General features: G+C 41.1%; 1 protein-coding gene and 1 pseudogene across 6 annotated transcripts in view; one reads left to right on the forward strand and one right to left on the reverse strand.

The window, feature by feature from the left end:
* Nucleotides 1–11,968, reverse strand: part of LOC100064037 (zinc finger protein 677) — a 46,427-nt gene extending 34,459 nt beyond the window's left edge. The window contains exons 1-4 of one of the 6 annotated variants that reach the window (XM_023651462.2): nt 11,297–11,705; nt 10,246–10,336; nt 9,149–9,209; nt 6,907–7,060 (exon numbers count right to left, since the gene is read on the reverse strand). In XM_023651462.2, the coding sequence (XP_023507230.2) occupies nt 6,907–7,060; nt 9,149–9,163 (169 nt within the window). In that variant the 5' untranslated portion in view covers nt 9,164–9,209; nt 10,246–10,336; nt 11,297–11,705. Of the gene's footprint in view, nt 1–6,906; nt 7,061–9,148; nt 9,210–10,206; nt 10,337–11,296 lie in introns of all 6 variants that reach the window. The other 5 variants (XM_023651457.2, XM_023651459.2, XM_070224836.1 and 2 more) reach the window with 5 other exon arrangements.
* EQUCABV1R-PS943 (vomeronasal 1 receptor equCabV1R-ps943 pseudogene) lies at nt 16,557–17,497 on the forward strand (annotated as a pseudogene).

Here is a 25,580-nt window from a genome sequence, read left to right on the forward strand (position 1 = left end):
AATATAACTTGTGAACTACATTACATATTTTTCAAAATAGAAATTTATCAATTTTGACACATTAAATTTATTAGTCAAAATGTCCTTGTTATATAAAAATATGAGAGTCTCTTTTGCTGCAATATTCTAATTATTTGAAATCATATTTTTGGTGAACTGCAGGGCTGTATCACACATTAGGCTAGAGAAGTAAATCATGCCAGGAGGGTTGGACTTTATTCTAGGAGCAGGAGATTTCACAAAGCTGAGTAGTATGTTTGGAATTACATGCTAGAAAAAGCACTCTGGCTATGGAGAGAATGGAATAGGATGGAGAGACTGGAGAAAGGATAAAATTAGAGAATTGTTAAAATAATCTAGGCAAAGATGATGATGACCTGTGCTAGAAAGAGTTATTGCAATGGAGAGAAGTGAACAAATTCAAAGAGATATTCAGGATGTTAAAGGATCCTTTTTAAAGGCTAAAATAATGATTGATACACACATAAAATGAACGGGTCAAAGATTTTATTTAATGAATGAAGGAACCAATAAGATGTTACAAGGAAAATTCAAAGAACACACATATATGTCGGCAATAAGGAATGCTGAAATGCTGAATGAATCTGTAATTAGGGGCAAAACTGGTAAATATTAGGGCATTAATAATCAATTGCACTCAACAGATACAACTGACTTGCATTTCTATGGACAAGAATGAGTTGCATTACTAGATGCGTGCTACAATTTTAGAGTTGTAAATATTTCAAAAACAAGGAAAGGCTCACATAAACTGGGAATGGTGCCCTGGGCAAGGATACCCAGTAATCTTTTTGCCCAATTCAAAGTCTGACAATTTTCCTTCACAAGAAAATATCCACAGGATTTCAGTCATTGGCTGAATGTGGTGATGATGAGAAGGGAGGAAAAGAGAGAGAAAAGTCAACTGTGACCATTCATTCAAGGAAGCTGAGGGAGCATTCAGCCAAGATGTTAAGGATGAAACAGGAGGGTACATGGGAAAGTTTTGGAAGGAAGGGACAGTGGGAGATGGGATCAGGAGAGAGGATGCACAGATAAGTAGACCAATCAGACTCCTCAGTTCTCTGAATTCACTGCCCTCTCTCTCACCTCTGGAATTTAGCACTTGCAGTCCTCTTTGCATACAACACACCCTGTATACCTCTTTCCATGCAACTCCTGCTTGTTGTTTAGGGTTCATGTCTGTTATCACTTCCTTTGAGAAGCCTGCCTGGATCCCTCAAGTTGGGGTTAGATGCTTCGCTTATATCCTCCTCTAGCTGCCCGTACTCCTTCCTCCCTTTACCCCCTCCCCCACTAGCACACATCACTGTATTATAATTGCTCTAGAACTATCTCCTCTACTAGTCTGTGCATTCTGTGAGGGCAGGTGCCATGACTAGGTGTTCACCACTATACCCCCGGTGCATAGTGCAGCATCCAGCATGTAGTAGTCATTCAAGAACACATTCTGATAGGTGAGTTCTCTGTATGGTCCCAGGATAACAAGAGAATCTTTCTGATACACATCCTTCTCAAGGACCATGACCCACCCCAACCACTCCACTCTCCTTCCTGTCCTCACTCCCCCTAAAAAAGCACACATTATACTCAAATAGAATGTACTGCAGTTTGTTTAGGCTTTTGTTTTATAGAGTCAGAGCAAAATGTTCAACTCATCTGCTTTTTAAATTGTGAACAGTTCCATAAAATGGCCATTCCTAGGAGAGAGGAAACAGGGTTTTGTTTTACTTTCCCTATGAGAGGGAAAAGGAAATGGGAGCAGAAAAAACCGTGATAAAGGGAAACAAAGGCGAGAATCATGAGAAGTAGCTACAGTATACATGATGGGTTCTAGCTATTGCCCAGCCATTCTTTTTATTTTTAATCTCCTACTGAATTCTACTTACCCAAGCAATATTAGGAGTTTTAAGATAAATGTTGAAAATACTAACTTTGTCATAAGGCAGAGAAGCAGTACATTATGGGTTTATGTTACTTTCTTTAAAGTCCATAATATTTTACATTCTTTTTCTTTTTTATTAACTGATAGTTCTTTAGGTCCTGTGTGTATGATTTATTCTTAACAGACAAAACCCTGACTTTATTATTCAGCCTTAAAAAGAAAGGATATTGTAACACATGCCACAACATAAAGAACTTTGAAGGCATTATGCTAAGTGAAATAAGCCAGTCACAAAAGGACAAATATTGTATGATTTCACTTAGGTGAGCTATCTAGTCAAATTCAGAGAGACAGAAAGTCAAATGTCAGTTGCCAGGACATTCAGGGGAGGGGGGAATAATTAAAGTTATTCTTTTTTTTTTTTTTTAAAGATTTTATTTTTTCCTTTTTCTCCCCAAAGCCCCCCAGTACATAGTTGTATATTCTTTGTTGTGGGTCCTTCTAGTTGTGGCATGTGGGACGCTGCCTCAGTGTGGTTTGATGAGCAGTGCCATGTCCGCGCCCAGGATTCGAACCAACGAAACACTGGGCCGCTTGCAGCGGAGCGCGCGAACTTAACCACTCGGCCACGGGGCCAGCCCCTAAAGTTAGTCTTTAACGGGCACAGCAGTTCAGTGTGGGAACATGAAAAAGTTTCTGGAGAGGGATGGTGGTGATGGCTGCACAACAATATAAATGTACTTAATGCCACTTTAAAATGGTTACGATAGTAAATGTTATGTTACATATATTTTATCACAATAAAAACATAAAGAATGGGAAAAAAAAGAAAAGAAATCATATCTTTGGATCCTTTAATTTTACAGTCCAAGACATACAGGAGACAGCACATGAGAAGTGCTCTTACTACATGTATTAGAGATATACGGTTATCATTATGCATTAATAGAAATTAATATGCACTTATCCAAAAGTAATGAATTCTAACTTCACAAACATCATCAGAAAGCAGTATCTCAAGGGGTATGACTAAATGACCTGGAGCACAGAATGGCTGGGATAGAAAAATGGTGTTGGTAGCAGCATTTAAGTGCAGAAACAATTTTTGGCATTTCCATGGTGATCCACGGCAAAGGTCTACATGCAGACGTGGTCAGCAAAATAAGTATCCAGCAATATCCAGAATAAGAGGACAGCAATGGGATGTGTGTTAACAAGGACCAGTGACTTTTTATGGAATTCAGTTGAAAAGGAGGACAGGGAACAAAACAGACTTCATGGGTTAGCTGAAATAGGTAATTCTAAGAACTTCAAAAATTGTCTGGGAAACGAAAGTCTCAGAAGCAGTAGTAATGAGAGAACCATGGAGTGTAAAAAATTGCCTAAGTTTTCCATCAAATAAACTGAGATATTTAAATATTAAGTTAGTAGACTAAGATGTGCATGATGAATCTAGACAAGGAGAATAAGTATTAGAATAAGTGTTTGTAGCAAAAAAATATAATGTTACATTAAAGTAAAATCCAAAAGTTATTTTTTGAAAACTACATACACTGGGTGAATTACAGTGTATTTTATAGTAAAAAAAAAACTATGGCAAATCAACTGAATTGTATTTCTGTAGCTAAGTAACTTAATTAAAAAAAGTGTTTTTAAGACACCAAAAATTCTCAGTTTAAAAAAATCCAACAGATTTAGTTAAGGAAAGTATGTAAAAAAATGGGATACCAAGACACATGTATGAGACTAGACAAAATCTAGAACACTGACACCACCAAATACTGGCAAGGAAGTAGAGCAGGAAGAACTCTCATTCACTGGTGGTGGGAATGCAAACTGGTACAGCAACATTGGAAGACAGAAGTTTCTTACAAAACTGAACATATTCTAACACCACGATGTAGCAATCATCCTCCTTGGTATTTACCCAAATGAGCTGAAAACTTATTTCCACATAAAACTTGCACATGTTTACAGCAGCTGTATCCATAATTGCCAAAACCTGGAAGCAACCAAGATGTCCTTTAGTAGGTGAGCTGAGAAATAAACTAAGGTTCATCCAGATAATGGAAGTTTTATCCAGCACTCAAAAGAAATAAGCCATGAACAGATATGGAGAAAACTGAAATGAAAATAACTAAGTGACAGAAGAAAATCTGCAAGTGCTATATACTGCTCATTCCAACTATATGACATCCTGGAAAAGGCATATGGAGAAGGTAAAGAGATCCCTGGTTGCAGGAGTTAGGAGGGAGGGAAAGATGAACAATCACAGCATGGAGGATTTTCAGGGCAATGATATTAGTCTGCATGATACTATTATGGTAGATATGTGTCACCGTGCATTGGTCCAACCCATACGATGTACAACACCAAGAGTGAACTCTAAGGTAAATGCGGACTTTGGGTGATAATGATGTGTCAGTGTAGGTTCCTGAATGATAACAAATGTAGCACACTGGTGTGGATGTTGATAATGGGGAGGGCCTGCATGTGTGGGGGCAGGAAATACACGGGAAATCTCTGTACCCTTTGCCCAATTTTTCTGTGAAACAAAAACTGCTCAAAAAACTGTCAAAAGAAAAGTGTGTTACTACTAAGCACAGAGTAATATGAAACAGAAGTAAAAAGAATAACTAAGACACATCTTTTCAAAAACTTCTGGAGGTTATACTGGTTTTGAGGGAAGTAACGTTGAGTCATAATCACTTGAGGAAGAAATCTCATAAAAAACCTAAAACAATATTCATTCCATGACCCCACAGCCCCAAATTATAGGTACAAAACAAAGAACACTGAGAGGATCATCAAAAATATGGAACTGATTAAATAAATAGAAAACAAGGTCAGTTATAGCAAAGAAATTTGCCAGATGAAACAATCGGTGGCTTAAACAAATTACAGTAGACTTAAAAAATATAGGCATCATTCAACTTTATAAACTTCCGTAATGTGTCAAAATCCTATTTGTTGAAGGTGAATGAACAAGAGCACACACATGGGAGAAACAATGTGGAATAAACAGCAATTTAGTCAACATTCTCATAGAAATTAGGTTGTGAACTTTAACAGTGTTCTTCATAGGTTAAGTTCCTAGACTTTTCATTTATTGCCGGCTCAAAGGAGATGATCACATTATGTCTGATCAATATTGTCATACTGCCCTTTGGAGACACTGTTAAACTCCTCAAAAAACAGGACAACTGAAAACATTTATTAGTCAGGCTCTCCTAATACTTTCTACCTCAGTATCCTGGGACATGCTGACCACTACCCGGTGGCTTCAAGAGGCACTTCTGTATGTCAGAGGATGCATGTGTAACATATTAATCAGTGTTCTCCCACAACTTTCTGTTAGCCAGTAAACACCCTCCATGGGAGAGTCCACCAGAAGTTGTCCATCACCTGAAGATGAGTTATCTCAACAGAAAAAGACAATGACACTTCAGACCCTTGGAATGTGTACTTCAAAAGCAAGTTTCAGAGGTAAAATCTTAGGACAATAATAAATCAGGAAGACCAAGGTCTTTCTTATGTTCCCTGACAGGGAGAAGAGTAGGAGGGAGAAAAATATAAGATATGGGACTAAAATAAGAGAGTCAGAATTTGTGGGGCTCTTGAGAAGGGGCAGTGTGCTGTGCCTACAGGCTGTGGGGTGAGCTCCTGAAAGACTGAGATATACTCCGATGAAGCAATGGGGACCAGAGAGAGGATCCAAGTGTCTAGTCTTTATATTACTGCTCAGTCAGAGTGTCAAACAATCTCAAATCTTAAAATCTTTTTAAGAATCTCAAATTCCATTCCTCTTCTCAAACATGTGACAAAAAGAGAAATGAAGAGATGGCTAGGGGGCCTGAACAGGCAGATAGGGCTTGACACAGCCCAGGGAGTTTCATGGAAACTCAGATACGATGGAAAAGAAGCTATTTTGTTTGTCTATCTCCTGAGAAGTCCTCCCAAGGATGTGAAATGTGAATGGAAACTGAACAGGTCATGGGCTCAGGACTACCGAGGCCTCAGCTCTGATCTGTATGGACTGAGAACCAAGAGAGATCAAGAGGAAAGAAGACTCTTTAGAGACAGTCATCTTGGTCTCCCTCCAAGGGAGGGACCAAAGTGGTCGGGGGGCCAGATAATAGTGTGTCGTATGGCATGATAAAGTCTTTGCCTGCCTCTGCTAGAGCTGGAGCATCATGGTATGGTGCGAGTTTAAAACTTTACACATTTGCGTAACAGAGTGGTAAGTGTCTGTGTGGGAGGAAATTCCTTTTGAGAACTCATAAGAAATAAACTTTATTTTCCCAAAGATCTTTCCAAATTGAGAAGAGTTTCCCAAACAATATTTAATGGGGCAGCTTACTCTGAACCAATCTATCTGAGCTCTTACTTGTGCTCACATCTCCATACATTCCCATCTGTCTGTATTTTTTCCTATTTTCCCTTCACTCTGAGGTCCAGCACTGTTTCCCTTGCTCCAAAATAGATGTAACATTCTACTGAAGAGAGGTTTCAACTTACAAAGAAAAACGGAACAGGATATGCTATGCTTTTCCAGAATACATTCCCAGCTCTTTGTTCAGCTAAGAAGAGAGGACATTATAGATGGGTCTAGAAAAGTATTTCAACAATCAGTCAACTGACTGCCTCCTTCTGAACGCTAAGGGGTTATTTCCAGCACGCAGGTATCTAGCTCTCTCCAAGAACTACTGGATGAAATGCACAAGGGTAAAAACACAGAATCAGATATTTTTAAAATTTTCCAGAAGGTTCTCTGACTACTAATGTTCTGAAACCGCCACTAATCAAAGCACAAAACAGGTAGAACTTTTGAAGAAAGGGGAATTTAGAGTCCATATGCCACATTATGAAGGCTTTCCATCCTGAATGAAAACAGCTTCAATCACTCTCTTAAGAACAGGGATTTTGAAACTCAGACAAGCAAGTCCGGGGCTCCCAGGAGACTCACAAGGGAAAACGCAAGGATGTACAACAGTAGTTACCAATTTCTGGAGGGCAGCTCTCCTCACCCAGGGAGAGCAGGTTCCTGTAGTTCTCCAGCATCACGTCCCTGTACAAGGCCCTCTGAGCGGGGTCCAGGCTTTCCCACTCCTCCTGAGAGAATTCGATGGCCACGTCCCTGAACGTCAACTGTCCCTGAAAGGAAAGCACATTTCACCACTTGGACAGGGAGAGGGCTCTTATCGTGACACAAAATGAGAGAAGCAGACATGTGTAAGGACTGACTTGGCTGCAGTGAGTGCTCTCACAGATCCATGTAAGATAAATTTTTTTTTTTTTTTTAGGAAGACTAGCCCTGAGCTAACATCTGCTGCCCATCCTCCTCTTTTTGCTGAGGAAGACTGGCCCTGAGCTAACATCCGTGCCCATCTTCCTCTACTTTATATGTGGGACGCCTGCCACAGCATGGCTTGCCAAGCAGTACCATGTCGGCACCCAGGATCCAAACCAGTCAACCCCGGGCTGCAGAAGCAGAAGTGTGCACTTAACCGCTGCGCCACTGGGCCAGCCCCATGTAAGATAATTTTGAACAAGTTTATTTCTCTGATTTTTTTTTAAGTGAGGTGAAATTCACATAATATAAAGTTGGCAATTTTAGACTACAATTCAGTGGCATTTAGTACATTCACAATGTTGTAGAAACATCACCTCTACGTAGGTCAAAAACATCTTTATCATCGCAAAGGAAATCCATTACCCATTAAGCAGTTGGTCCCATTTCCCTCTCCCCAGTCCCTGGTAATCACTAATGTGCTTTCTGTCTCTATGGATTTACCTATTCTAGATATTTTCATATCAATGGAACGGCATGCAATGTGTGATCTTTTGTGTCTGGCTTCTTTCACTTAGAATACTACTTGTGGTTCATCCACGGTGTAGTATGTAACAGGACTACACTCCTTTTTGTGGTTGAATAATTTCATTCTATGACTATACCACATTTTATTCATTCACGCATCCTTTTGTTGACATTTGAGCTGTCACCACCTCTTGGCTAATGTTGACAGTATTGCTTTGAACATGTGTTTGCATATCTGTTTTCAGTTTTTTTGAGTATATACCTAGCAGAGGAATTACTGGGTTATGTGGCTTATTTTTATAAGGATCTCCACACTGTATTCCACAGTAGTGACATTTTCCAGCAAGGTATCAGGATTCTAATATCTACACATCCTCACCAACACTAGTTATTTTCTGTTTTCTTATACTCATCTTAGTGGGTGTGAAACTATATTTTATTGTGGCTTTGATTTTGCATTTTCCTGACGACTAATTTCATTGAACATCTTTTCATGTGCTTATTGGCCATTGTCCATCTTCTATAGAGAAACATCTATTAAAATCCTTTGGTCAGTTTTTAATTGAGTTCTTTGTATTTTGGTTGTGGAGTTGTAGAGTTCTTCATATACTCTGGACACTAGATCCTGACCAGATATGTGATTCGCATTTTCTCCCATTTGATAGATTGGGTTCTCACTTAGCTGACAGCATCCTTCAGTGCACCAACATTTTCTATTTTAATGGAGACAAATTTACCTATTTTGTTTTCTCTCCTTCCTCTTGGGATCATATCTAAAAATGCGCTGCCAAATCCAAGGTCAGGAAGATTTGCCTCCATCGATTCATCTAATGGTTTTTTAGTTTTAGGTCTTACATTTAGTCTTTGGTTCATTTTGAATTATTTTTTTATATGGGGAAAGACAGAGGTTCAATTTCATTCTTTTTCCTGTGGATATGCAGTGGTCCCAGCACCATTTAAGAGACTATTCTCCCAGTGAAAGTTTTGGCAGTCTTGTGAAAAAGCAATTGACTACAGATGTATGGGATTATGTGTGGACTCTCAGTTCTATCGCTTTGATTTCTATTTCTATCCTCATGCAGGAACCACAGTTTTGATTACTCTAGGTGTGTAGTAAGGTTTGACAGTGGGAATTACAAGTCCTCCAACTTTGTTCTTTTTCACCATTATTTTGGGTATTTGGGATCCTTACCAATTCAATATAAAGTTTAAAACTGGGTTTCCTATTTGTGCAAAAATGGCTGTTGGGATTCTAATGGGGATTGCACTGAATCTTGGTAGTACTTTGGGGAGTACTGTGACCTGAACAACACTAAGTCAACATTTTAGGTAGGACCCTTCAGAGACAGAGAAGATTAACAAACTAAAATGAGGCATTTTAGGAAGGAGAAAACAGAACAATCCATTAAGAATACAACTTTTACCTTGGAAAGAGCCATTCCTTCTTTCCTTCCTCTTCCTCTGGGATTCTCAGCTTAGATTATTCTGTATGACAAAAACATGTTCAATGCTTAGAATCAACACACCCTCTTCCTCTGCCACAAGTACACAAACAGGGAGAACCTTAACACAGGGGAAAGAGGGCCCTTTGCTGCCCACTGCAAGAGGAGGGATTCAGGGACAGTAAACTCCATATAGGGACCAAGAAGTGAGTTTTCACCCATTTCTTCAGAAAGCCCTCCCCTCCTGCTGAAATCCACACACTCTGCTGCAACTGCACTGTCCTTGTCCAGTTGGCACAAAGTGGCCGGAAACTGCCTTTCCAAAATCTTGGCTCTTCCATAGGCAGCCAGCATCCAATGCCTGGATGATGCAGGGGACAGAAGCCTGTCCCTTCCCTCAATTTGGACCAACTCTAAGGGCCACCCAGCTCCAGAGCTCCCCGCTATAGATAAACTGAGGAGTTGAGATGTTTGTCCTGAGGACCAGGAGGAACCATAACAGGGCTTAATGCCGGGAGAGGACACAATCAAACTTAAGATTTACCCACGAAACACAGGGAGGCAGAGAGTGAAGCTGAAAGAGAGGCATGCCTCTGTCTCTGAGCCTCTGTCCCTGCCTTTTTCTTAGTGGTTTTCATTCTTTTTGGAGGACTGGGTCACATTCCAAATTCTAATTGTAACTGGCACCCTCTCCCAGCAAACTACCAAATGTAGACACATGCCCACTTTTGAACATCATTCCAGGGCTCCCATTTGCTCAGACTCAGAATTCCTGGTCTGCTCTATCATCTCCATGTTACAGGTGGGTGCACCGAGGCTCAGAGGGGGAGTAAGTTTACCAAGTTACCCTGCAGAGGGCTGAGTTCAGTGAGCAGACCTGGGTGTAAGTGGTGGCCTGGAGAGGGCAGTAGAAAGGGTCTGCTCTAATTCCAGATTCCTTTACATATTCCTGAGCAAGAGAAGCTTCTCTTTCATGGCTTTAACCAAACCCAAGCATTTACTTCCTGTTTTCCAGAAAAATATTTACAAAATGAACTTACAAACAGTTATTAGTCTTGGAAAACAGGAAAGAGAGTCACCTGGAGCTGAGCTCTGAGCAATCTGTTCACCATGAACAGACGGGCTCTGTTGGAACAAAGTTTTACATTCATCCAGCCCATCCTTCAGCGTCTGCACAGAAAGACACAGAGAACTTGAGAGGAACATCTACTTAGTTGAAGACTTCAGCTCAGAGGTCACTAATTTAACAGATCACTTCAGGGAAGAAAGAATCTCTTGACTATAAAACTAACTGGTTAAACAAGGTTTACAGTGTTAAAAGATTATCAACATCCTTACCAGATGCATAGTGAAATACTGTGGGTATTTACAGATATCAAAGAATAGTTCCAATATAATAGAGTAGAATGCATACAAACATCATCATCTGAACGATAAAATTAAGAGGGATAACATTTTGGAAATTAAAAATATTAAAGTTAAAACAAGTGTGAGGACACATCACATTTAGAAAAGGATGAGATGAGCCACAGGTGACAGAAAGTCCTCCCCCATTTCTTGAAAGGGAAGAGGGTGACCTGGAATTGGCTGAGCTAAGTCTCTGCCCTCAGGGTGCACAGGGGCTGCAAATGGAATTGTCTTCTGGTGCAATAAGTAGAAAGTGCAGATGTCGCAAACACCTGGTTTTGTAACTCTCACTCTCTTCTGCATGGTTTAAACCGTTCAACAAATCTGAAATTAATTAGGTTACACAGCCACAAATCAGTTCTACTTCACAACCTAATATCCCATATCCAATCAACTCAATATTTCTTGGGTTTGGGTCCCTGACTTTCTTCACCACTGTGTTTTGTTCTCTGTATTTGTCTCTTTCCTTCCGGTTCTCTCCTCTGCTTTGTCCATTTCCGCGTTTCTCCCTGTTTCTCCGCATCCTTTTGTTTCCCTCCCTCTCTATTCCTCCTCCTCCTCCTAGAGTGTTGGCACCCCTCTGCTGCAACCTCTGTTTCAACGCCTGGTATTCTTTCTCCCTAAACTTTCTGGTGACCCTCTAACTCCATATATTTCTGCCTCTTTCTCCCCATCCCTGTCCCCCTCTGCTCTCCCTGGAGGGGACGAAGGGCTTGTATCCACCTCCTGAGCGAGGCCTTTATCACGCGGTTGGGCGGGGAGTCGGGCGTCAGACAAAGGATTTGAGCAGGAAAACGACGCGGCAGCCGGTCGGTGTCTCCGTGGAACGAAGAAAGAAAGGTCGGGCGGCACCTGCCTCGGAGCGATTTTAACCGGAAACGGACGCGACTCCCGGACCCGCGCGGAGCCACAGGACTCGGCGCGTCATATGGAGACGCCGCGAGAGGCGAGAGGGGCGAACTCACAGCCAGAGGGACGAGCGGGTTCAGAGAGCTTAACTTAGGCAGCGACCCCCGAACCAGGGTTTGGAGGATGGGGGCTTGACGATCGCTAAACGCAGGTATGAAACAGAAAAACAGACTCACTGACCCGAGCGTGCCGGTTGCTCCGCACGATCCGCTTCCGGGCCTGCAGGAAACTGCGCGCGCGCGTGCGCAGTGGGGCGGGGCCGAAGGGGCGGGCCCGGCGGGGCGAGGTCAGGCCATCCTTTTAGTCCCGCGATGTGCCGGACCTGTTTGTCCTCCAGGCCAACAACCTCTGGTTTTCTGCTTTTGGGTTCCTTTGAATCTGTCTGGTGTCCTTTGGAGCCAGGCTACCTGCAGAATTAGACATGTAGGGGGCACTTATCCTGGAAGCGGAGGTTTTTTTCTTTGAGCAAATTGAAAACAGTTTCCCTGGAAGCTTGATAGAGACGCGTGTCCTAAGAGTGAGGCGGCGGGAGCGCTGGCACCTGGAGGTGGGGACGGGGGTTGCAGGCGGTGGTTGATCCTGGAAAGTCTGAGACCCAGGACAGTTACCACAATTTATTTAATTAAGTGGGAGCAGGAGTGCACGTTTCTCCCCAACCAGATCCTTCCGTCCATTTAACCAAGAAGTATTTTAAATATGCTCCCCTTCACCCCAAACTAGCATATATTTCAGCTGATTACCTTTCCTCTCAGGATTTGAGGTAAAGACACAAAACTTTATCTCCTGTGTCCTGCATGTGTGATATATATTCTTTATCTCCACCTCCATCCAGGACCACTTGCTACAGAGCCGTTATTTTTCCTTCTCATGTTCACTGATCATCACACAGGCTTTTCCATTTACTAAATTCTTCTCACACTTCTCTGCCCAGTTGATTCCAGAGAAATTTTAATTAATCAAGTTCGAAGTTACATGATCATGTAAGTGTCTAGTAACTCCAAGGTGCTAGACATCCCAATTTTAAATGAATTCTTAGACTCTAAACTTCTCCTTTGCAACATTGAATATAATGGAAATTTTATTACATTCTACATAGTATTTAGTTTAGTACCTACTGTGCCTACTACGTTGTGAATTCTGTGAACGCAGACTCAGTCTGTTTTTCACAGCCTCTCTGTTATGTGACTGCTCATCCTAGCGCTTAAATCTCTGTCAGGAATGAGTGAGGAAATGACTGCACGTTGTTTAAAGAAACAAAAATTTACATCTGTCTTATTATCGTTTCAGGGAGTTGTGTATTCCATACACAACAAGTTTGCATCAAAAATCAATGAGGAAATTTTTCAACCCCAAACACGTCATTATCGGAGGGACGCCTTTAGAGGCAACGAGTAGGAAGTTGACTACAGTCAGGTGCTTGAGAATCAGCCTTAGGAAGGAATTCAACCCTATTTTAATTATTTTTACCATGAAGATTTCTGTCTCTCTTGTTTTTTTACTTACTATGATGCTATAGGACAATAAATAAGACGATTTTATTGTCATTTTGATAGGAATTTCCGTTTCCCAAAGATCAAGTATTAATGTTATCTCCGCTGTAGTTTTTGCTGCTTATTAACTTTTCTTATGAGCTTTGGCATATTTCCGAATTTTTACCTTCACTCATCCATCAGTATATTCGTGAATAAACATCTCTCGTGGGGACAGCCACACTCATTTTGTGTCTTTTTAAGAGTTTTTGGGCCAGCCCCGTGGCCGAGTGATTAAGTTCCCTCGCTCTGCTTCGGCAGCCCAGCCTTTCCCAGGCTCAGATCCTGGGTGCAGACATGGCACTGCTCATTAGGCCACGTTGAGGCAGCATCCCACATGCCACAACTAGAAGGACCCACAACTAAAATATATAACTATGTACTTGGGGGATTTGGGGAGAAAAAGCAGGAAAAAAAAAGAAGATTGGCAATAGTTGTTAGCTCAGGTGCCAATCTTTTAAGAAAAAGAGAAGAAGATTGGCAACAGTTGTTAGTTCAGGTGCCAATCTTAAAAAAAACAAATAAGAGTTTTTGTAGCTATTATTTGTTCATTATTGTATAAGATTTTTGCAATAACATTGCTAGTTCCTAAAACTAACTGGTGGTGTCCGTATCAGGATCAAATTAAATTTACAAATTAGCTTAAGGAGAATTGACTTTTTAAAATAATATTGAGTTTTTCTACCCAAAACATGATGGGAATTTCCATTTATTTATAGCTACTTTCATATATTTCAGGAATGTTTTATAATTTTCCTCACATAGGATTTACATATTTTGGTTAGATTTATTCCTGGTTAGTTTATGTCACTATATTTTATGCTTTTGTAATTGCAACCCCTCCCACTGTAACTTGTAAATGATTGTTTTTATATATGTAAATTGTTTATATATGTAAATTGTTTTTATGTATGTAAATGATTGTTATTTATATATATGAAAGCTATTGTTTTTGTAAATGAATATTATGTTCTATGAGCTTAATGAATTTTTTTGTAGTAGATTTTCTGTCAATTCATTTGTGTTTCCAGGTGTATAAGTGTATCATCTACAAACATAGTTTTACTTCTTTGTTTCCAATTCTCATGCCGTTTTCAGTTGCTCTGGCTAAACCTCCAACACAATGATAACTGAATACAACAGGAGATCATATGCTTTCTTGGTGTGGTTTTCTGACCTTAGTGGAATGTCTCTAGTGTTCCCCATGAGCAAGATGAAGGCTTTGTTTTTCAAGTTAGGAAAGATGCATCAATTCCTAATTTTGAGTGTTTTAATTTAACATCCATACATATTGAATTCTTCCAAATAGATGTTTTTTTAACTATGAATAGGATCCCCTCATTTCTCCTTATAAATATGGTGAACTATATTAATGGATTTCCAAGTTTTGACTTATTCTTGATTTTCAGATATGGAGTTTACTTGGTCATTATATATTACTTTTGTATTCTAGTATTTTTCAGTTTTTTGCTGTATTTTTATTTTAGATTTTGCCATCTGTAGGCAGATGTGAGATCTTTCTGTAGTATTCTGTTTTGGTACAACTTTTGGGACATTTTAGTATCAGTATTTTGGTTCCTGTAAATCATTTGGAAAATTTACTTTTAATGCTCTTAAATCGAGTAAATAACATTGGCTTATGTGCTATTTAAAAGAGTGGAAGAATCTGCCTGCTAATCTGTTCGTGGTGCTTTTATTTGTGAGGGACTCTTATAAATGCCTCCCTTTCCTCTATGGATATTGGTCTCTTTAGTGTTGCTATCTCTGCTGAAGTCAATGTTGGTAAAATATATTTTTTTCAGTTCTTTGTGGGAATGAGGTCACAGAATCACTACCCCGCATCTCAGGATCTGGCTTCCTCCCTCGCACACACTTGGCCTGTTATGATCCTTACACTGAGCTCTCAGTCCTGGCAGCAGGAAGAAGTCCGTGAGTATTTTCTATTTCAGTCTGAGAGAAGTGGGAAGGTTAGGAGCAGTATCAGGAATCTAGGTAGGTGTGCGTGTCTGGAAATGCGATCCAGTGGCAAAACTGTACAGGAAGGAGGAATACTTCCTGAGGCATGGGGCGAGCATGTGGAGAGAGACGGGAGGTCTGAGACTCTAAAACAACCCATGGCTGCTGCTGCTAATGTGATTAATAAAATCTTCGTTTATGGGGTTTGTGGTGTTTGATCCAAGTGCTATCAAAGTCTGAATTTTAAGATGCTTCAAGATTATAATTTCAGAGTTAATCTACTACTCAATACGGTGTGCAAAAGCCACAGAGACATCTTCAGGATCAGGGTCATGATGTCTGTAAAAGCTGTGTACATGTGATAATGAGTATCATGGAACTAATGGAATGATCTAATTCTCAATAGAAACAGTGTGACTGAATGGCAATTGCTGAAATATAATTATTTTTCTGTCATTCGGGTGTGATGTGCTTAATGGAGACAGTAAATGTTTCTCTACTGGGAATATCTGTGGTCTGCTGATCATGGAAAGCCTATTTTCCTTCGTGAAATTAGGCTGGGAATATCTGTGGTCTGCTGATCATGGAGAGACTATTTTCCTTCGTGAAATTAGGGAAGGTCCTTTAAAAAATGTTAACGTCACAATAGAGGATTTCAGAATGCAAAAAATTTTTTAAAAATTAATTTAAAATATAATTTCATCAGAAAAAAATTCCATGCCTTCAAATTCCAGTTTGCTTATTGCTATTGTCTTTTAATAGCTTTCCCAAATCAAATATTAATTCAAGTTCCAGTTAGTTTTTTCTAAAATACTAAATATATATTATCTTTAAATAAGATTAACTTATTTTCTGCCCTAAAGTGCTTATTGCATGTATGTTTTGTGTCCCCCATTTTAGTGCGCAGTCCAATTTTGTATAATAATTTCTGTAATGAGTGCCATTGTATTTTTGGTCCAGGTGGAAAATGGACGGAGTTTTTCTGTTGCCGTCCTAACATTTATCCACATTAAATAAATCAAATTGGGTCATGTATAATTATTTAGTGCATCTATAATTTATTAAGACCTCTGAATCTTCACCCCTAAGTTATGTTAGTCTAAAGAACAAATATTTAGACAAAAATGGGACATTATCAAACCAAGTTTATAAAGTAATATAAATTTAAAATATGACAAGATATATATATGTGTTTAGAGCAGAACTAGGTAACTGTAATAATACAGTACAGTAGTAAACACGCCTGTCATTGCAACCAGCCTACCCAGTGCTATTTAGATGAGTCACTTTAGCTCTCTTTGGTTAAAGTCTCCTAGTCTGTAAAAGGAGAGTAATATTAGTTCCTAACTCACAGAGTTGTGAATGTGAAATAAGTTGGAATAAGTAAAACATTAACAAAAGTGACCAAACAGCATAAGTGCTATCAAAGGAAATATGGGAAATTTCTTAACAAAAGAAAATATACTTTATATATTAATTCAAAGAGGGCAGGAGATTTTATTTTCCATGAAAATGTAGCCCAGAACTCTTGTTTCCATTCAGAACCCTCTGCTTGTGGATTTGAATATTGAGCCTTAGAAAATGACAGAATGGTCTCTATGGACTGGAAAATAGGAACCATCTTCCTACTCCAGGTAGTCGTTGGAATCCTGTGGAATTTCTCACCCTTATATCATTATATGTCCCTTTACTTTGGGGGATGCAAGCCAAGATCCTCAGATTTGATTCTCAGACACCTGTCTGCAGCCAATTCCTTGGTCATTCTCTCTAGAGGAATCCCAGAGACAATGGCAGCTTTGGAGTTGTAACATTTTGCCAATAATTCTGGATACAAAGTTCTTTCATATGTTCATATAGTAGCCAGGGGTGTGTCCATTGGTACCAGCTGTCTCCTGAGTGTCTTCCAGGCCATTACGGTCAGCCCTGGGAACTCCAGGTGGGCAGAGCTTCAAGTAAAAGCCCCAAAGTACATTGACCCCTCCAATATCCTGTGCTGGGTGCTCCGCATGCTGTTAAATATGTTTTTTTCCTATTTATATGACTGGTAAATGGAGCAACAAAAACATTACAGAGAGTGATTTTGGATATTGTCTTGCTCCACTGCATGACAAGGTTGTAGACTCAGTATGTACAGCATTGACGTCTTTCCATGATGATTTGTGTTTGGGACTCATGACCTGGGCCAGCATCTCCATGGTTTTCATTCTGTACAGGCAGAAGCAGCAAGTCCAATGCATTCGTAGAAACAGCCTCTCCCGCAGATCCTCCCTTGAGACCAAAGCCACCCAAAGCATCCTCGTTTTGGGGACCATCTTCCTATCATTTTATGCCCTCTGCTCCATCATTTATGTTTATTTGGCTCTCTAATAATTCCAGCTGGTGGCTGGTGAACATTGCTGTACTAATTACTGCATGTTTTCCAGCTATTAGCCTTTTTGTTCTCAAGAGCCGTGACTCCAACATATCCAGGCTCTACTGTGTCTGCTGTGGAAGAAATGCACAATGTCCTCATCTCATTAGAAAAATATAAATGGTTTGTCTTGCACCATGTTCAGTCATTGATGCCCTCAGACTTCCAAGAACCTTAACAATTATGAACCATTTTCATTACAGAGAAAAAGGTGAACAAGACCAATTGACACTGGCCTAATATGAAATAGTAAATAACAATAGTTATGGTAAATGAAATCTCATGTAATTAATATGTATGTACTTATATAGTTTTATTTTTATTAATGCTTGCAGTGGAAAAGTTAGATTTCATAAAACAGTCCTGAAATAATGTAAAGATACTGGAAATGTCTTGGAATGTGTAACTTTCAATCTGAGATATTAAATTTTTCCAAGAGGTACCTGAGCTTGGAATTGTAAGGAAAGTTGCATAAAAAGGAATAGCATGTGGATAGTTTTTCAAGAAATTGAGGGTGGGGACAATGGCCCCAATTTGTGATACAAATGGCCTAGGGCAAAACTGGAGGGAAAATTACGTTTTAGTTATTGCAGGCCTCGGAGGCTGGATTGTGACTATTGTGCCTTACATCCTAAGAGGAATTGTGGGCATTTGAAATGTGATAATGTTTATGGTGAAGATTAGCATATTAAAATATTTTCAGGTATACATTTGAAGAGTAAACTGCGGGGGACAAAGAATGCAGGAAGATATGTCAGCTGAATTTTAAAAAGGGTGCAGGTGGGATGCAGCAAGTGAACAGAGAATTGGTATATGGGAAAAGATTGAATGGATTTGGGGGATGTTTAGAAGGTAGATTATTCTGTTAAATCTTGTGGCATTTGGCTACATTGCCAAGAAAGAGGTCTCAGGATGGACTTCTGCATTTCCAACTTGAGGATGCAAGTTTGTGGAGGAACTTTCACGAAGCTTGGAGCACTAGATGAGTAGCAATTTGGAGCTGAAAGACATGAACATATTTTGTTTAATAAGAGTTTTATTGCTTTTGAAATCACCAAGGAAGGAAAATGGACACCTTCGAAAGAAAAAAAACAGGATGTTTACTCAAACGTAGAAATATTTTAATATAATTCTGTTATGAAAAAATAAACGTTTGCAATTTTTAAAAGTAAACGTTTTATTTTGAAATGCCTTTAAATCTGCAGAAGATTTGCAAAGATAACACAGAACGTTCCCAAATATCCCTCACCCAGTACCTGAAATGTTAACATTTTAACTTTACCATGGTACATTTTCAAAACTAAGAAACCAGTGTTGGTACTGTGAAAGATGACATGGGGGCAGCCATATTAAAGGAGAGCCATGGCAGCCATTTCAGAGGAATCACCTTGCACATCTTGTCTTATCTTCCAAACTGGACCGAACCGCCAACGTTCCAAGAAGTCAGTAAGGACAAGAATATCCTGTTTGTAAGGACTGATGAAATTGGACTTGGCTGATGACCGAGTCACCAACCAATCAAGGAAGTACAAGCCTACCCTTTGGCCTGATGACAAAATCTCAAGTTAATCTATGAAGTACAAACCTAGCCTTACCTCATCTAGCACCAATGAACTCTTCTTTAATACAACTTACTTCATCTGTGTCCCTTTTGCCCATAAAAACCCTGAGCCCTCTTTCTGTAATTGGGACACTTTGCGTTTCTACCTGAATCTGTGCTCCTCCAATGGCAATTCTTTGATCCCAGATAAACACTGCCTCTTTAACTGCTTTCTGTTTTTGTAGGTTGGCAGTACATTGCTATTTACTAATCTCCAGAATTTAGTTACATTTCACCCATTTTACAACAGTCATTTTTCTCTTTCAGGACCCAATCCGAGAAATCACATTCTATTCAGTCATCTTGTCGCCCAGTCACTTCTGCTCTTTGATGTTTTTTCAGTCTTTCCTTGTTTTTCATGACAAGTTTGAGGAACACCGGTTTGACCCATTTTAGAATGTCCCTAAAGTTAAATTTGTGATGTTTTTCTCATGGATAGACTGGGTTGATAGATTTTTGAGAGAAATATCACATCTCACTACAGCATATGCTATCAGAGGTTTCATGCAATTGACTTTCGTTATCTCAGGTGACGTTAACCTTGATCAGTTAGTTAAGAGAGTGGTTACCAGGCTTCTCCACTGTAAAGTTACTATGCTGTGTGGTGCATGTTTGGGGTCAAGATGGGGTGTTGAATTAAGCTCCACCCACTGGAGGGCTAAGTAACCATATACATTATTTGCTATTCTTCTGTGTGAAAGCTATGTCTCTTCTCTCTCCTGTAGTTATTAGTTCAATTATGTATTCCTATCAGCATGAACTCATTTATGCCTATTTTATACTTTGTGTTATAATTCAATGTTATGCAATTAATTTTGTGCTTAAATTGTTCCAGCTTTGGTCATTGGGAGCCGTGGTATAATAAAAAAATATATATCTGGTCTTTGTCCCAGGTTCCTGCCACAGAACTTTAAAAACCTTGGAATGTCCTGAGTGGTAGGAGTGTCTTTGTTATGCTAATGAGGTAACTGAAATGCAAGTGTGTGTGTCTGTGTGTGTGTGTTTGTGTGTTGGTCCCACCAGGGGACTGGACACGAGAAAGACCAAGCACACGATTGGATTGGAACAGTCAGCTGCCAAAATCCAGGGAGGGGAGGAAGGCTGGAGATTAAGTTCAATCAGATGGACGGTGATGTAATCAGTCATGCCCAGGTGACAAAACCCTGATTAAAATCTCTGGATAGAGAAGCTCCAGGGAGAGTCCTGGTGGGGAACAGAAGCTATTGTGCTGGGGACCCTCCCAGATCTCGCTCTATGGATCCCTTCATCTGGCTGTTTCTTGGTATCTTTTATAATAAAATAATGTCGAGTGACAAAACCAAAACAATTTAGTAGCGACTTTTATGTCCTTTCTTCCAGGGAAGGCAACCCATGGTTGGGGGGCGGGGGTGGAGTGTCTCACAAGCAGTGGAGACTCTTCTGGAGGGATTTGGGGAAAGAGGGAGTTTTATCGAGCCTTAGAAGGGGCAACTGGGAAACAGGGCATGTTTAGCTAGGGGGTCTCGGATTTCCTTACAAGGCTGGCAGGTCCTGTTTTCTAGGCTAAGGTAAGCTAGCTAAAGCTGAGTTGGAGGATTGTGGTGGATACATGTTAGGTTTCCGTGACAGGTGTTTCCCTTAAGTTCAGGTTGACTGAGGTTTAGATTTGTGAAGTGGCCGGGACACTGGGGTGGCCTCCATTTGTGGATCCGGATACAGGAAGTAACCTTATCAATGATCATCCCAGGTGGAGCACTTTCCTGAGTTCTGTGTCATCCCCTAGAAATCTGAATCACAGGGGCCTGTGCGAAGCCTTACATTTGTATCTGGCTGGCAGAAGTGCAGGTGTTTTGGGAATGCCTGAGACTCCTCAGTGGTTCTGACCTGGGGACAGTCCTGTGAAGGACTTTGCTCTTCCCTTGTGGGGTCTGTACTAACGCCAGATAATGTCAGAATTGAAGTGAATTGGGAGACACCCCGTTGATGTCACATTTGGTGATAGAACACTGGGGCTTTTTCAGGTTGGCCACTGAGTTCCTTTGATACGCCCCCAATCTTTTGTTTTTGGAGCACTTTCTTGCTGTTTTTGCAACTACAAGATCCTCCAGGCTCATCTTAATCTCTTCCCTTCTCCTGCTTGGGAATCAGCCATTTCTCCAAGGAGCCTTTTATTAGATAATGGTATTAGAAACCCGGATGTGGGTGCTGGGGGTTCTCATCCCTGTTAGTCCCTCTAAGCAGATGGACATAGGGAATATCTGTTAACACATATCTATAATTTTCTCTGGATCTATCTTTCTACTGACCTATCTACAGCTAAGTCTGTCTTCATAGTGGTGGCCCTGACTCTGCTCCAGTGTCACAGGGTCCACTGTAGCTTTTCCCGCTTGGCTTTCTGTCTCTGTCTGTAGTTACCAGGTATTAGGACACTCTATGTCTTTGAAGTGTTTTGCATCTATTCCTCCATGCCCCTATGCTCTCTGCACCCTACCTATCGCCTCCCTTCCCTCTGCCCTCATTGTGCCCTGCTTTCTCAAACACTGGCAACATTCCAACTTTGCCGGTGGCTGTGTTTCTTCATCAAAAAGTCAAGCACTTTGAAATACTGAACAAGGCAAATGTCATCTTTGTGGGTTGTTGCATGGTGTCGTACAAAGGGTGCAAAGTGCCCCCTGCCCCAATTTTTAGGCATTCGAGTTCAGGAGATGCCTGTATTCTTCCATATATGAGCACATGGAGGTCTACCTGTGCCTGCTGACTGTGTGAATGTGATAATACAAATGGGAATGTGTGAGTGTGGGTGTGTGTTTAATAGTGAGTGTGTGGAAATGTGGGTGTGCGATTGTATTTCATGAGTGTAAGGGTGAGTTTGCTATGGAAAGTGTATGTGAGCATGTGGGTAAGTGTGTGAAGGCAGCTGACTGAGTATTTGAGTGTGTTGTGCATACCCATGTGTTTGCACCTATGTGCAAATGTTTGTGCGTTGGTCTGTGTGTTTGTGCAGTGTGGGTGTTTCACCACTGTGGCTCTAATGCCCGAGTTCCATTTGGGGAGTATTAAACAGTGGACATGGATCCCACTGTGTATTTGTGCTTAGGAAAAAACAAAGGATTAATTTGAAATCATATTTTGTTTCTTCATTAATTACAAAAGCAATGAATGCTGATTGCTGAAAATTTAGCAAAAAAATAGGTGTAGAAAAATGCGGTAATTGTCTACTAATCTTAAAATGGGTAAGCAGCATTGGTTTATCTGATAGTTAAAGGAATTGCAGAATCTGTCCGTTTAACCCTCTAATCCTGATGCTTTTATTTGTGAGGGAGCGATAAACTTCTCCCTTTCTATAAATACTGTTCTGTTTAGAACACTAAAAATGAGATGCAGCCTCTTGGCAGATTTTTAAGTGTATAAATCATTAATTACTATAGGTACATTCTTGAACAAGAGATCTCTGGAGCTTGCTTAAATAAAATCTCATCCTCTTTTTTTTTTCCTTTTTCAGAGTTTTCTGGCCTATCCTTATTTGTATTTTCACCTACAGGATTTTTTTTGCAATATTATACCTAACTCCAATAACTAATTGATGGTGCCATCTCTATTGGGACCAAATTAAATTTATAAATTAGCTTAGGCACAGTTGATGTTTTCATAATATTGAGTTTTTCACCCAAGAACATGCTGTAACTTTATCTTTGTTTATGTCTACCTTCATATATTTCAGGAATTTTCTGTGGTCTTTCTCGTATATACTTGATACAGTTTATTAGATTTATTTTAAGGATTTTATGTTTTCATTTTGTAATCAGACCACTAATCTCCAGATGTGACTTGCAGGCTGTAATTTTTGTGCATATGTAGGCACCTGCTTAGTGTATTTTGAAGCCATGCCGTGGGTTCAAATTGATTTGGAAAATAGTGTCATTGAATTGGCCCCATTCACTGGAATGATAAACTCTGATCCTCTACTTACAACAAGAGCTGTTAGGTGTAGGAAAGTCAAGGTGGAGATGAAGTGGAGGTGAAAAGGAAACAGCCTCCCAAACCCACACATGCAATAAAATAAATTCCATACGAGTGCATATATGTAATTCCATAAAATCTACAATACATGAAAAACATCAGTATTTATTTCATCACTAGGTACTATGGAAAGTAGAAGGCAGAGGATAAAACAATATCCCAACAGGTTAATTTTATTTTTCTTACATAAAATGAGATACATTCATCTGATGAACGATTGTAATATTCCAGTGTAAAATGCAAACAGAAAACTACATACAGTAAAAAATAACACGCAAAATAATTGACAATATTTATATTAGCTTTAATATCCTCTAGGAAAACTGGATAAATTGAAATTTATAAAGTAGAAGAAATTTTAAAATTCAGCATATAACATGAGGCAGCTGAAGAATAAAAACGTGGTCAATAGCATTTAATATATCTCAACTTAGGTTTTCTATCGAGTGAAAAGCACACAACAGAGACATGATGACTTCAGCATGAATTCATGAAACTGGTAAGTAGAAAGCTTTCTCCACACACAGGCTGTTAAAGGCTTGTCAGTGTCAGTCCTCCGTGGACAGCGGGGAAGAGAAAGAAGAGCTACAGCCTTTTAGAATTTGGCCGGGGGCGGGGGGGGGGGGGGGGGGGGGGAGATATAAATCTACGTTCACTTTGCTAAATTTTAAAATATACAAACGCATGGGAATTACAACCTCATATTCGTTCTCGTTGTAAAATAATGCCCGACTGTCCTAAGATATTCAGAGTACATCAAATGTCTAGCATGAAACTTAGACTTTGTAACCCTAGTCCTCAACGACGCCCAGAATTCCCCATTCTGAGTCTATTCTTCAAATATTCCTTTCCTATTCCTGTGTCTCTTCCCTTCCTATGGCCACCGCAAGTTCTCCCTTTTATTAACGCACTGCGTCTAAAATGGGCCCTGCTGGTCTTCTGGAAGAATCTGAGGGGTAGCAGGGCTTTGCTCTCCCTCCCAGCGCTGCGTCTTCCGCGGAACGGTCGGGTCCTTTCCCTGGAGACTAATCCGGTCTTCTGACAGCCTCAGCTGTCTCCCGTTGGGGGAAGAGGTGGACCAGTCTCCCTCCTAGGAGGAGCTCTGGGCTTCTCCTCCATTCTCAGCTGGACCCTGGGGACCTGGTGGTGGGGCTGGCACCAGCCAGCCCTCAGCAGGGAAGGCATAGGCCGCCTGGGTGGCCATGGCATAAAAGGTCTGCACCAGGGTGTACAGAGGCCCCCGGAGCTGGGCGAGGCGGGCGAGCTCCTCCCAGGTCAGCGGGGAATGTACCTGCTGCATCTGCACCTGAACTATGTCCTGATAAATGGCCTCAGACATGGTGCGCAGGGAGGTCACCAGGGTTTTCCGAAGTGGAGGCGGCAGGTCTCCTGGGGACCTGGATCTGGGCCGCCTGCTGCGCCCACGGCTCCTCCTCAGGAGTCTCCTGGGGCGGGCATCCCAGATCTCCTCACTCTCACTGGTGTGGCCAGCGTCAGGACCTTTCGGTTTCTTGTTTTCCAAAGCCATTTTGCGCTCCTGTAGAGAAGCCCCTGCAGAGGAAGTATGTGGGTGAGAGACCTGCCAGATCAATTCCCACGGACCACCATTCCTGGGTTTCTACCGGGCGCCTTCCGCTTTCCTGTGAACCCCCCGCCCCGCCATCTCTTGCTCCTTTCCGCCCCCTCATCTCTAAAATGAGGCCGTGCCACGCCTGTCCTAGGTCCCTAACTGCTCCCTGGATCCCAGAGTGTCTAAACCCACTTCAGACACTGAAGAACCCCCTTCCTGCCCACGCACTGGATAGGTTCCCTGCTTTTCTGTCTGTACACCTCAGGACCCAAATGAAAGAGCCTACCTATTGTCTCGCGGGTGCTGTCCCTGGAACGGGTTTTCCTCTTCCTGAAGCTCTCTGGATTGGAGCAGCCTTCTGATTCTGTGGATAAAGTCAGAGTTTGAGTGACTTCCTGCCCCAGAGACCTTGGAAACCTAGTCCAACCTGGACGCACAGGGAGCCAAGGTTGCAACTCAAACTCCCAGCTGTGCCTGGAGTGCAGGATCTGCAAGGCCTGGGGGTCAAGCGCACCGACTTCCCTTCTCCGGGAGACTGAGTGGCTTCCTCCCCTGTCTCTCCTCCCCAGAAAAGCCAGATCTTACCTGATGGAGCAATGCAGTTGTTTCCGCCTTGGAGCTCAGTTTCCCCGAAGTTCTCCTCATCTGTCTTGGGCTCTGATCCTGGAGAAAAAGACAGAGTTTAGGTGACTGTCTCCCTCAGAGCAAAAGAACCCTCTAGACCGTCCCTGACCCGTATTCGCTGGCAATTCTCTCCACCGCAGCTGTTCAGCCAGTGTCCAGTGGGAACCGGAGTAATATGGTTCCAGGGGGTCATACTTATATTTCTCAAAGCCCTCCTGAAGGCTGGGTGACGTTTCCTATCACCGATAGCAAAGAAAAACCCAACGAAAGACACAAAACTCGGTATCCCTGATCCCATCCCCCCTTCCAGCCTCCATGCACACAGCCCAGGTCCCCACCTCGCCTTTGGATGCAACTGGCTCTCAACTGAGAAGAGAATGTCTTGCCTTTTTCTTCGAATGCTTTCTCCT

Source organism: Equus caballus, chromosome 10 (assembly GCF_041296265.1).
Source record: "Equus caballus isolate H_3958 breed thoroughbred chromosome 10, TB-T2T, whole genome shotgun sequence".
NCBI lineage: Eukaryota > Metazoa > Chordata > Mammalia > Perissodactyla > Equidae > Equus > Equus caballus.